Raw genomic sequence first — 14,309 nt, forward strand, 5'->3', positions numbered from 1 at the left:
GTGCTTTCTGGAAATCTTAAGTTCTCAAAACGAACGATCTGTTCTCATGGAACAAATGCAAATGCAAAGAATTCCCGAGAAGGAAAGGCGGTGTTTAGAGAGAAGGCGTTTGTTTTCACGTATTGCAAAGTCGTAAAATCCCTTTATTCTGCCAATTTGTGCTGCAGATGGAAAACGTGAAGAATTCCCAAGGATGGAAGAGAACTAGGAGTCCAAGGAGCATCCTGCTGAATTACAGACTCAACCAAACAGGCTAGATGGCCAACTGTCCTCTGTGACCTGCGGCTCCCGGGACCGAGGGGCGCCCCTTCCCCACCTCACCCCCGCCCACAATAAGAGCATCAAATTCTGGTTCAATTTTTCCAACCTTGTTACTGTGAAGCGGTTAGTTTTTGCTTTTATATTGTTAATCATTCAGTGATTGATTTGAACGACCTTCCGCAAGCCAGTCTGCCCGTTTACAGATGTTCTCTCCGCTATAAATAGCCTCATCAACCGTCTGCCATAAACTCATTCATTTATTCAATAAATAGTAATTGAGTACCCACTATGTGCCGGGCACATTTTCCAGCCCCGGAGACAGAGCGGGTTCCTGAAACATGAGAGCCCTGCCCCTGTGGAGCGGGCGGTCTAGGGCGACAGTAGGGTGACCGACCTGCGTGTGTCAGATCCTAGGTGCCAGGGAAACATGGGGTCGGGGAGGGAGGGAGGCGCTGGGGGGGGCGCTTACAGATCTCCGTCACTCCCAACACCTGGGACGTGGGGGGGGCGGCGAGCACAGGGAGACTCCGCCGGCAGACGGGTCCTGGACGTGGGGCTACGCCGCGTGCCAGTGCAGTAAGTCACGCAGCAGACCTCAACGGCTGTACGAGACAGTGACGTGAGATGCCTCAGTGGTTCTGTCCGCTGAACACGCCCTGAAATAGTACGACGTGGATGGGTCAGGTTAAAGGAACTGCTATTAAAATGGACTTCGCCCCTTTCATTTTACCTCTTTAACGGGACGACTAGAGGATTTTAAGTGGCGTCTACGGTTCCCGACTTCCTTTCCCAGGTTTTAACTGGGTGCAGAGTTAACCACGCGAGCTGCCAGGACAAGCGAGGGAGGCGGAGCCAGGGGCAGCTGGCGACAGCTCGCAGGAGGCTACTGTGCTCCCGCTCCCCCCCCCCCCCCCCCCCCCCCCCCCCCGCCTGGCCGCACCTGGAGCCCTCCCTGCTCCAGGCTCCCGGAAAGGCAGTAGCAGGAAGGCGTGAAGGGTGAACGGGTGCGTGCACGGTGCTTATGACTCTTATACTCGTAGCGAGTGTCCGCTCTCGGGGAATAACGATCCGTACTTTTGGCAAAAGCGACCCTGGGGCTCGAGCAATGGTGCGGCGGCGGCTACGAATCAGCCCTGGCGGCAGGAACACGGGGGACGCGGGTGCAAGTCCCACGTCTGCCGAATTGGTAACAGCAGCACAGCACTGGCAGGCTACTGTCACCTGCTCTGATGAGCCAATGGAGCAGAGTCCTCGGAGGGGACGGGGTCACTGGGGGACGGCATCCTGACGCCCCTGGGCACAGGGGGCTCTTCCCAGCTGGCAGGAGCCCCCCGAGGGAGCGGCCGCCTCCCATATAGTCAACAGCCACTCTCGTTTTCAGTCGCTTTTAAAAGCACCTCCGAGGACATTCACGAGGTGACCCTGTCCACTCGCTACGAGATGCGGCCCAAGAAACGAACGACGTTTCTTCAAAACCTTTTGTTCTGTTACTTGAGAAGATTCTTCACCTGAGGCTAGCTCTCCCTTCATCCACGTCAATCACTAGACTACACTGGTTTTCCACTTTCCTATTTAATTCCATTCTTTAAAATTCAGAAACATTTTTTTAAGATTTTCCAAAGGACGCATTGATTTCAGAGGGGGGGGCGAGTGAGGGGAAGCGATGGCGGTGGGGGCAGGCGGCAGAGTTAAGCAGACTACACTCCAAGGGGGAGCCCGAGTGGGGCTCCGTCCTACGACCCTACAATCACGACCCCAGAACTAGACACCTGACCGACCACCCAGGCGCCCCTTAAAGACTCGTAAGTAATCTCTACAAGGACGTGGGCTAGAACCCGCAGCCCCCAGGTGGAGAGTCGTGCTCCACTGGCTGAGCCCAGCCGGTGCCCCCGTGGGCCTTGAAGCTCACGGAGCGCTGGTCCTGGAGTCTCAGCCTGAGCAGAGGAGCGGACAATGGTCCACACGCACAGAGGGGGCTTCTGCCCGGAAGTGAGGGGCCGCGGGACAGCACAGTCCCCTCCTGTCCCCCGTTGATGGGGCTGCCCCAGGGCACCTCTGCCCCCACCCCAGGTACCCCAACAGCCCGGGCAGGAGAACTCTGCAGACCAGCTCAGGACACCCACCTCGGCCCCACGGGCTGACTCTTTCTCCGGGTCACTAGGAAAGGCCCTAGCGGACCCTGGGCTGACTGTGGGCCAACGACATACAAACTACTTCACGACGTTGACATTGTGAGGGAGACAATGCCGTGGGGGATCTTGGACAAGTCCACCCCGAGAGGCTGCCCACGAGGGCCGGGAGCCCCCAAGGTGCACTTCTGGGGTCAGTGTAGCTGTGTTCCTCGCCCCAGGGGCACCTCCCTGTGGGCGCGGCGCCGGGCTGGGTGCTGGGACCCAACAGGGAACGCCTTCCACGAGGGTCCTGCCCGCAAGGGTTTGCTAAGGACGACGCAGGCAGGACGGACACGTAGCGGCACATGCAGTTAAGTGAATCACGACTGTGATCAGCGGCGTAAGGAGACCGGGACAGCACCTTTATCAAACTCAGAGACCCAGAGAAGAACGCTTTCCCCGCAGCGGCCTGAGGCTGGGATCTCAGAACCCCTGCGCCTTCCTCCCGTTAGCAACTTGCAGAGTTAAGAGCTGCTTACTTCTCATTTAGTGGCATTTATGCTTTTTACCCATTATTTTTCAGGAGTGATAAAGGAAAGACGCTCCTCTTTCCTTGCGGTAAGAGCCCTCCAAATATCGGCAGTGGCTTCCAACTGAGATGGTGTCCACGCCTCAAACATAATGTGTAACGTTCATACAGTCTCGGGGCTTTTTCACTTTGAATTTATATAAAAAATATTGCCGAACTTTTCCAGAGGTAAATGGCCTGCATTTTCCCTACGAAGCACGAGCCACAGTCCCAGCAGAATCCAAGTGTTCTCAGTATCTTAGTCAAAGTGATCTAATAGGAGCCCTGGAAAGTAGGCAGCTATTCATCGGCGCCAAACATCATGCCGCCACGACAGAAATAACAGCGCGTGCATGCACAAACGGTCATTACCTGCGTCCTTTTCTGCTGGGCCTAAAACATAAGAAAAGACGATTTAGGAGAAAAGCAGACCCTCCCCGTGCTGCTGCACCCAGGCTGGCAGTCAATCAAGCAAAAGAAAAGGGGCTCACTTCCTTTTTCCAAGTTAAATTAGATTTTGTTCCTGGGGTGGTCCTGAGCATAAACAAAAAAGTGCTGTATTTTTTAAGATACACAAAAGGGACTTGGAAGAAAAGGAGATAGTGAAATGCATAGAGGTTTTCTCATGTAAAGAACATGCTTTTTTTTGTTTGTTTTTTTTTTTTGTTTTTCTTTGAAAATGGAGATGGCTCAGTATTTTGACCTAATTAGATTTCTAGGATCCATTTTCTAGAATATTCTCACAGTCAGCTAGAAGAGACCAATGATCCCAGACGGGAAAAAGGTGGGAGAAATCCTTGCTCATTGTCCAGTTAGTCCTATAATAGGATCTTCTCTAACACGGACTTATTCCTGTGTGTGATCCAGAACAGCCGTGCCTTTCGACCACCAGTGTTACCATGTCCAGCTAATTCATAAAAGCTACCTGTGGCTGCGACAGATAATTTTATTCGTCCATGTTAAAATGGACTCTGAGGAGAAAACAAACAGTCTGCAGATCCCTTCAGTATCCTTGGATAAGACAGTGGTCAAGAATATTAACTAGAATAGAGACTTAAGAACAAAAGGCTTCTCACAGGTTTTTGTGGATAGAGTTTAAACATTCGGATAAAATAATATTGTGTTTATTCAAGCTGCGCACAAACTTTTTCCCTTTGTCGGATGTGAAGGGTTTTAAAATGCCTGTTTTTGTACGGATTCTTTCAGCCCATGTTCACGACACATTATATCCCGAAGCACAAAAATTGTTTGAATGAGTATTCAAGATGTGAAAACCAATCTGTTTATCTTCCACTTTCCCCAAATGATCTAATGTTCACTGCTTTTGCCTTAACACAACGTGATATCATAATTAATGATGTTAAACTGGTAACTAAGGAGGTTTCATGTTGTTACTCTCGTGATATAATATTGGTTGCTATAGTGATGGGATGGCTTTTTTGTTAATCACTCAGGAGGTTGGTTATTGCATGCTTGTTAGAAAGCTTGATCAGATTTGGAGAGAAAAAAAGGATATAACAGCCAATTATAATCAGTCTTTCTCACTGTCCCATTTTTGATAAAACTATCTTAATATCAGTAATTAATAAATTTATGATTAAGTACAATTTTATATTAAGAGTAACGAAAATTTTTCTAATAGAGGATTTGCTTTTATTTTTAGATGTATTTGACGTCGCAAACTTTTTTTCCTAAGTAAGCACTGCACGTACCACACAAGACAGTTTCATAATCAAAGCAAAAAATCTGAGCCCCTTTCTTTCATTTTCATTTATATTAAAGGGTTGTTGAATAAAGTGATTTTGTCACAGATTTCAATCTCGTTATTTCTGAGCGTCTTAAATTTCAGTCTTCTTAAGGAATGAAAGCTGAAGGAAGAGGAAAAAATGTGCAGTCCTCTCCAGAGCTCTAATCTTTCAAGTGCATTAATATACCGCCAGCAATGAAAAGTTGCAGGAATCCTGTCAGTTTATCTGGGCCCTCGCCATAATCCAGTTTCCTCCTCCTCTGAGAGACACCGTTGCACAGAAAATAAAACGATGTGACACTGTACCGCTAACCGATCAGGAAAGACGGCACTACCCAGAGCTTAAACGCTAGACATACTTACGGTAATGTCAAAAAATACAACCCATGAAAACACCTTTTGGTCCCTTGAAAACTCAAAATAAGAACAAAGGGCAACTTAAGCACGAATCCCGGGTCTTTCATTCAAGCGGAGTCCCAGGAGGCATATTAAAGCAATGAATAGGAAAAAGCTCTTCAGTTCACCAGCTGAGATTTTAATGAGACATTTCCCTTTGCCACGGTACAGGTTTGTTCGGGGAAGGAGAGAACTCCGCACAGAAAATTCAGTTAATAGGCATTGTTGGCTCTCACCGCCACTTGGGCGAGCGCTCGCCGCACTGACCTTCTGTTCTGGCATATTCTGTGAGTCTGGTGTAATTGATCAAGGCAGCCTTCTCCAGACACTTCCTGACCACTTTTTTCACCTCTTCCGCTGGTATGGGAGTGGCAATATCTTTCATTAAAACCTAAAGCGGGGGAGAGAAAGCGGCTGCATAAAATAGACACCACAATCAAATGACACAAATTGTCGGAGATCTATTACTAGGAAGGGGGCCTAGGTGGCACTTCACAGCGCGGGACGTGATCCTCCCGTCTTGGCTCCTCCTGTCGAAGCCTCATCTATGCTCATCAAAACCTCCCCGAGGCCGAGGCCGGACCACCATTCACCCTGACGACTGTCGCTTCTCCTCCGGGGGCGCGACACCATTAGAACAGCTGTTTCGGATCCGGATTAGAGTCCTTGGGACGAGTAATAGTTTGTCTCGCAATTCCTAATTTAAAAGCTTTTAAATCTTTGGAGTGATGTATATGAAAACAGTAACAGGATTCTGTGAAGAGTAAGCACTGTTTTTGAGCTCTCTGAAAATCAGCATCTCCAATTCTGACACTTAAACTTTAATACTGGGATCTGCGGGGGGTGGGGGGGTGGGGGGGCAGGAATCTTTCAGCAAAGTGAAGGGAGTATCAAATGTTAAAATACACAGAAACTTTCTGAAATTAAAAAAAGAACAGATTTCTGTTGAGTTCCTAAATATATTTTTGGATTTTTTTTTTCTCTAGAAGTATTACTGTTAGCAAAGAGAAAATACAATTTATATCCAGAATGCAAAACATAATGTATTTAAGCACTTTTGTAATGGCTCACTGATAATTTTCCTTAAAACTTTCTCAATGATAAAACTGGTTACTCCGTTAACCTCTATCTTTCCATATATTATCACAAAATCAAAGGTAAAATGTGAATATAGAGAAGACAAGAACAGTACGTATTCTTACTGTTCTATTAGTCTTTTACCTTAAAGATTCATCAAAAGAATATGAAAACGTCTCTTTCATGCTCTATTACCTCATTCTCTTTTGATTGGCCTCAGCATGAAGGACTTTATAATCTCTGATTTACTCGACCATTTAAGCGTTGGTGATCCTTCACAACATATTTAGTTTTGTTAGGCAAGCTTTCCTTTTCAAAACAGCAAATTTTATCACTTAAAAATTTCCTTCTGGAAATTTTCAATCTCAATCATTCTTCATAGATTAAAAATCTTTAACACATTTACATACATTTGGCACTTTAATTAGAACGGCACATTAGATTCTTTATAGGCAAAAAAAAAATCTTTTCTGCTTATAGTTGAAAAAAACAAGCATTAACATACTGTTATTTTTGTTTCCAAATGTGCTATTATTTTTAACGTGACTATCACTAAAATTTAAATTTAAAATTAATTTTGTCCCATATGCAGAACCATGAACTTTATTTTGTTGAAAGAGAGAGAGAGAGAGAGAGAGAGAGAGAGAGAGAGAACGCGCGTGTGCACATGCACGCACATAAGCAGGGGTGGGGGTGGGAGGGTAAGGGTGGGGGTGGGGGCAGAGAGAATCCCAAGCCGGGCTCCACACCCCAGCGTGCAGCCCACATGCAGGGCTCCATCCCACAACCCAGAGATCGTGACCTGAGCTGAAATCAAGGGTCAGACGCTTAACTGACTGAGTCACCCGGGTGCCCAACAGACTTTGAAATAACAGACATAGCTGTTGAAATTAGAATGCATGTCTACGACAGACAGAGGAGGGTCCAGGGTTGAAATCAGGGGACAGTTCATATGACCCAGGAGCTGGATGTGTAATTTGGAGTGGGGGGAATTGTATCGCCTTTCCTGGCAAAGTACAGATGAAAGGCTGGCGAGTACAAACAGGGAGGGCCGGCTTGCTTCACGTACCCTCTCCATTTCTTCCAAAGCATAGGAAGTATGAAGAAGTCACATGCAGATTTTAGTTTTCTAAGATGTCAGTAAGTACACAGACGTGGAAACGAAGAAGTGGCCCTACCATGTCTCCCTCAACTGAGCAAGAGGCAGGAGAGGCTATAACTGGAAAAAAGGTCCCTGTTCCCCCCCCCACGTCCCCTGCCCCCTGCCAGTGCCCGAGGGCGTCTGTGCCGTTACTGTCCCCCTGGAAACCAGCAGAGAGGCTGCACGCAGACCCAGCATGGGAGGCCACCCCAAAAGCAGAGCTCTCTGTAAAGGTTTTAGCTTTTTTTCTGATACCTTAATGAGCTGGATAAAACGAGTACTTTGGAAAGCCTGTGTTACATGCAGCTTTATTATAAAAATTCTAATAAAACAGGCAACTTCCACCATAATATTTCTGTCCCATGGTGCACCGGAATCCAGGATAAGACAGGGACAGACAGGCGCAACCAATGTATACAGACAGCAGGTCTACCCTCATCTTCCAAGTCCCTACATCACTGGAAAAATGCCTTCCCTTTTTACTTCTAATAGAAGTGCTAATAAACAACGTAACATATCTAGAATTCTTTGGCAGGAAAGTGGACAAGACCAAGTGCTGTGAAGTCAATAAATCAGGGCCAGAATAATCAAATCACCAGCTATTAACGATCCTTAGAAATTATTTTTGATGCTGGTAAGAACAGGAATTGTCCACATTACTTAACTGTTAGGAGCAAACACCATATGAATCGTTTTATAAGTAAATGAAAAAGACCCTTCCCATTCCAACCCAGTCTGCACAGAAACAGGAGTGGAGAATGTACTTTCGTCAATGAATTATTTTTGCACGGATAGGAAATTCTTTTTTTTTTTTTTTTTTTTTTTGCTGATATTTAGAATATTATTTATTGCATGGTACAGTAACACTGTAGCAAATATTTTTGGATACTTATCAGGCAAGTATTCCTCAATTCCTATTTGTTTTTTTTTTATTTTATAAATTAATTTTTATTGGTGTTCAATTTACCAACATACAGAATAACACCCAGTGCTCATCCCGTCAAGTGTCCCCCTCCGTGCCCGTCACCCATTCACCCCCACCCCCCGCCCTCCTCCCCTTCCACCACCCCCTAGTTCATTTCCCAGAGTTAGAAGTCTTTATGTTCTGTGTCCCTTTCTGATATCTCCCACACATTTCTTCTCCCTTCCCTTATATTACGGATAGGAAATTCTTGTTTGCTATTTACTTTTTGAGGGAAAACGAATTTCTACAACTCATGAATTCATTTAAGGTAACACAAGTTGAAATGAATTCTGAGATTGATTTAGAATGAAGGGAATGATACGTTTGTGCATGTTCAATGATAAACCCTCAGAGGTATGAGAATTGGGACTGGTGGAAGCACAACTTGGGGCAGGAGCAAGGGAGCGGAAGGAAAGACCACTGAGAAGTCTGAGAAACACGATTACACTCAACTGGGGGGAAAAATCCTATTTCATGAGGGAAAGAAGGAGGTGGGGAAACGGGTCCTACCAACACGCCATCGACTCAGCACAGGATGGCAGGGGTAGGCCTCAGGACAGCCGCCAGGAGGAAGCAGCAGGACGTAGGAGGGGTCGGGATGCAGGAAGGGCAGGTGAGAAGTGATGAAATGGGACCGACGGCCTCGGAGAGCATACTTGCCGTGAGGGATGGGCCTGTCTGCCTGGTCCAGCATCTAAAATACTCAGCCATCAAGAGTGCGCGCGTAGTACTGATAAAGGAGTGTTCAAACGTACCCTTTCAAGTAACGAAAGCGTAGCTTTTAGAGCACCTTCAGGTCGTCCAAAGGGAAAACAGTATCTTCAAAAACAAAAGGAGGAACAAGAAAGCCAAACATTTAATATCCAAGACCACCAAATTATTCCCTTTTGTAGTACTTGGCATTATTGAAAAATGGTGAAAAGTGGTTAAAATAGCATCAACCCATCTGGGAAAATTTTAACAGCAGAAGTTTACCTTGTTCCACATGTTCTTTTCTTTTTTTAAAGATTTTATTTATATATTCATGAGAGACCCAGAGAGAAAGGCAGAGACCCAGGCAGAGAGGGAGAAGCAGGCTCCCTGCGGGGACCCGATGCGGGACCCCGGGGTCACACCCTGGGCCCAAGGCAGCTGCTCGACCACTGAGCCACCCGGGCACCCCTAGTTCCATGCTTGCAATTCCTTTTCACAGTAAGAGTATAAACTGTGATAAAAAGGGTCCACATTTTGGTAACATACGTTCAGAAAGAACCTCCACAGCTCCCGGGCAGAGGGAGCAGCACAGAGCCCCTGAAGCTCCCCGAGGCCTACTGCTCAGGGAGGCCTGCTGCTCGGGGCCGCTCTGCCGCTGATCCCCTTCGAGGACAACACACAATCCGCTCGCTGCCTCCTGACACCTGCCCGTCTCTGCCAGCGGGAACGCCCCAACCGAAGCCTACACTGGGCCACAGCACTGGGCCCTGTCCGGCTCCTGGCCAACCCCCCACCCCCAGGGTGGGTCGCCACTTCTCTGAAAGTGGGGTCCAGCCGGGCGAGGGAGCGGGCTCCATGGGACTTGGTGGCACACGGTGGGGACAGACTTGCTGCTCCTTCCCTGGGTCCCTGGCAGGTCACGGTCCACTTGAGGAGCAGGGCAGGGCCACCCCAGCCTGCCGGAGCCCCTGGCTCCCTGAGATCGACCACCCCCCCCCTCAAGATCAAGTGCCCCCTAGGCTGCCACTGGGCTCCGGATCAGGAATCCTCAAGCCAGGAACCTAAAGTCCGTATGTTTCCATGTCCTTTGTCCTCAATGACTCAGGGTCTTGGTGGACACGTATTGTAAGATGTACCTCACAGTAAAATTATTTTTTTTACAAGGTGATTTGCACAGGTTTCCCTAAAAACACATGTATCTTAAATTCATTGTTTATAGCAGCAACTTTTAAAGATGGATTAAGGATGAATTTCTCACCAAACAGTTGCTAAATTTAAATCAGGATTGGGGTTTAGTTTCAGAAAACTTTTACTAGTGTCAGGTAAACGCAAAAAAGTCATAAATCTAGCCAAATTTTTCTTCAGAACACTATTTTCCCGTTAACAATTTCCTTCAACTCTTACCTCGAGGCCTTGTCTTACTCCTCTCTGCTGCCACAGAGGCAACGATTTATTTTTGATAGGTTTTTTTTTTTTTTCCCTGCGCAGTGTTGCTCATCAGAGTAGGAGCAAATTAGCAAAGTAGCTGTCCTCATTTTGTATACATCTTAATCCACGTTTAAATAAAACACAAATTGGGCTCTTACAGTCCCCTCCCCCGCTTAAATCTTTTCAGTATATTTGCATAATCCACCCATTGTCTTTCCTATTGTTTATTTCCATTAACCGGTGGGTGACACGTTTTATGAATGGAATGTTACTGATCCCCAGATTACACTTAGCATTTCAGGGCTCCGAGGTCCCACTGGGTCTGTTCTGAATTAGCATTAGCTGCCCACGATGTGTAAATAATTCAACACATTTACAGGGTACAAGTAATCCTGAATCAATAAAGTACAGAAAATAACTACACAGAAGCTTAATTAATCTTTACAAAACAAGTTTTAAAAGAAAGGAAGAGTTTTGTACTGCCTTCCAAGATAAATATTTTGTTTGTTTTTTTAACCACTTTGACAGCTCTGTAATAACAAAGCAAAGTGGAAAATGCCCAATCATCAAATAAAATTCAACTAAGTTTAGAATCTAATCTGAATAAATTGAAATCATCCTGATTCCCACCTGAGTAAATTTAAATTGATCACACAGATAGATGAGCCTGGCCTAGACATGTCCTACAATGAAACTGGTTTCTTTTCCTTACCATTTTATTTTTCATTTTTTTTCCTTACCATTTTAAAATACAGTATTTCTTTTTATCAAAGTTAGATATGCACATAGTCTGAAAGGCAAATTCTTCCAGAGGCTTCTTATGAAAAGCAGTCCTTTTTATGCCCTTTCCACCCCACTCCTCAAGCAATTTCTCCAGGAAAAAAAAAGCTTTTAACTTTTAGCTGTTTCTTTATTTAAACATTATATTCCTAACCTACATTCTAATATTTCTGATTCTTGATTTTTCAGTTTTAAATATTATTCTACTAACTTCCCACTAGGGAGTACTGAGTTTTTAACAGATTTAGAGATGTAAATGACAAATGACTGCACATATCTAAAATATGTAATTTGGTAAGTTTAGACATGTGTATACACCTGTGAAACCATCACCACAATCAATTTACATATTATATACATATTCACAACCACCAAATGTTTCCTTCCCCGCCGCCCTCCGGCCCAGGCAACCACTGATTTACTTTATCTTTGGATTTGTTTGTATTTTCTATGATTTTATGTAAGAGGAATCTTATAGGACATACTTTTTTGCTTCTGATTTCTCTCACTATATTTTGACACTCATCCATACCATCGACTGTTCATTCCATTTTGTTGCTCAGAAGTATCTCAATACACTGTTTATCTATTACTTGTTGATGGCCACCTGGTTTGTTTTCATACTCTGGCTATTATCACTAATGCTGGTACAGACATTCACATAGAAGTCTTTGTGTGGACATGTGCTTTCGCTTATCTTGGGCTGGGTCATATGTTAAGTGTTTGAATTTTTTAAAATTTGCAAACTATCTTACAGAGTGGGTTGTTATCTGTTTATACTCCTCTCAAGAGTATATGCAGAGTTGGGTGGTAGTGATTTTGGAATTTTAGTTAGACTAATAACAACAGCAGTACTACATTGTGTTTTAATCTCTATATCTCTATTGAATAAAGATACTGAGCATCTTTTCATCTGCCTTTTCACCACGTCTTTGGTGAAATATTAGAAACAATTTTTTGCTGGGTTATTTCATTTCTTACTAAGTTTTAAGAGTTATTTATATATTCTGGATACAAGTTTTTTGTGGGATACGTATTGTCCAAATATCTTCTCCCACTCTGAGATCTCTTTATTCCTTTAACAGTGTCTTTGGAAGATCAAAAGTTCTTAATGTTTTTGAAGTTCAATGTAACATTGTTCCATTTACAAATCATGATTTTGGTGTTTTAAAGAATCTTTACTTAGTCTAAGGACAAAGAGATTTTCTGTTTCCTAGGTCTACTCATTTTGAAATAACTTATTAATCAGGTATGAAGTATGGGTCCAGGCTAATACTTTGCATTTGGCTATGTAACTAGTTCTAGCACCATTTATTGAAAAGAGGGTACTTTGAAAATTATCTTTGTATATCTTTGAAAATCACAATTGACCAAATATGTGTGAGTTGATTTCTGAACTGTCTGTACTACACAACCTTGGTTACTGATTTTTGAGCAGATATCCCTGCCTTGCTTTTGATCTTAGGTGAAAAAAATTCAAACTTTTCACTGTTAAGTATGAAGCTGTAGGTTTTCCATAGATACCCTTAACAGGTTGAATATATGACATTTGGTAAGAATTCTTTTAATATTCCTGTTTACTAATTCTCATTTCCATTTCTGGCTGCTTCCATCCTCTTCATTGGTCATATCTGATGATTTTTTGGTATGCCTAGAAATTTTTGACTAGATGCTAGACATTATTATTTTACATTATGGAGGCTCAGTATTTTTGTATTCCTTTATTCTTGATCTTTGTTCTGGAATGCGGTTAAATTACCTAAAAACAGTTTGATTTATTAGAATACTGGCTTTAGTCCTCATTAGGAGAGATTTAAAAAAGCTAATTATTTTCTATTACTGAGGCACAAATTCTCTTGAGTATTCTACTCTCCGTCCATGACTTAGAATCTTTCCACTTTGGGTGGTAAAAACTGGTACTCACCTTAGCTCTGTGTTAGCTTTGAGGATTATCTCCTACAATACTACCACAGAGTTAAAGGATTATTTGTCCGACTTTAGTTTCCTTACATACACGCTCAGATCAAAACTTAGTTTACTCCAGGGGAAACCTCAGCAAATGCCTGTAGGTCTCTCCTATCTTTTCTTTAGAATTCTGACCTGCAAACTCTGGCTGCCTTGCCCTCTCTAGATTCTCCCTCTGTCTCCTCAAATCAGGGTGTCCACTGGGGTTTTCCTCCCTGGCCCACAGCCCAGAAGCACTCTACTGGTGCCAAGCAGAAACAATGAAAGGCCTTATTCATCTGTTTTTCATCTCTCAAGAATCACTTTTATTCATTGTTTTATGTTTAACGTGTTGAAAAGCTTTTCCCACATATTTTATCCTTAGAAAATTTTGTTTCAGATGGGAGAGTATGTTACTCCCCTTTAGACATATGTAGCTTTTTTTTTCTTTTTCTTTTGATTACTTTCAGCCACTCTAAATGTAATTCCTGTCCTTCCTATCTTTCTAACATGGTTATGCCATTTTGGGGGACTAAATTCAGTATTCATTTTATGTAAATGCCCTAGATAACAGAGACATTGTATTTACTATGACTTATGTGCCATTATTTTGTTTATAAAACTTGTCTTTGTTTTTAATATCCTCTTCTTAGATACTTAATCTAATGTGACTCCAAACTCCAATATAACTAATATAATCTAATTAATAGAACTCCAAACTCAATTCCAGGTTGGTAAATCCTCTATCAATATATTAAAACATCTTAGTATTTTGTCAATTTAATTTACTTAAAGAATTTTTCTGACCTGCTCTCATCAGAACTGGTTGCTTTCTAAGCTCAATCAATCATCACTTTCTATTAACTATCACTATGAAGATTCCCTCCTCCTTAATGCTGATTTTCTGTTCAGGGATCTTAACTATCGCTCTTTCTTTGTTTTCTCCTTTATCTTGAATTTCATTCTTCAGAAATATTTCTGTTTTTTAACGATTAGGTTCTAGTGAGCTAACTAAAACAGGGAGAAAAATATCAAGATATTGATCTTTCATTCTGTAAATGTGTCTTAGTATCAATGCCTAATTTTCTTTGAGCAAGGAACTGTGCCAGGCAACATGGCCCTTGTTCCCACTAAATGCAAATAAAATAACTAATGACTTAAGACATGGGTATTAAAACTATGCGATAAGCGACTAGTGA

The 14,309-nt window shown here is 43.5% G+C and overlaps 1 protein-coding gene across 4 annotated transcripts in view; it reads right to left on the reverse strand.

Annotated features, from left to right (window-relative positions):
• CADPS2 (calcium dependent secretion activator 2) overlaps window positions 1–14,309 on the reverse strand; it is a 447,623-nt gene that overhangs the window by 91,215 nt on the left and 342,099 nt on the right. For all 4 annotated transcript variants that reach the window (XM_055314464.1, XM_055314463.1, XM_055314462.1 and 1 more), the window contains exons 15-16: window positions 9,021–9,084; window positions 5,351–5,474 (exon numbers count right to left, since the gene is read on the reverse strand). In XM_055314464.1, the coding sequence (XP_055170439.1) occupies window positions 5,351–5,474; window positions 9,021–9,084 (188 nt within the window). The remainder of the gene's footprint in view (window positions 1–5,350; window positions 5,475–9,020; window positions 9,085–14,309) is intronic.

This window comes from Nyctereutes procyonoides, unplaced genomic scaffold (assembly GCF_905146905.1).
Source record: "Nyctereutes procyonoides isolate TBG_1078 unplaced genomic scaffold, NYPRO_anot_genome, whole genome shotgun sequence".
In the NCBI taxonomy this organism is placed as follows: domain Eukaryota; kingdom Metazoa; phylum Chordata; class Mammalia; order Carnivora; family Canidae; genus Nyctereutes; species Nyctereutes procyonoides.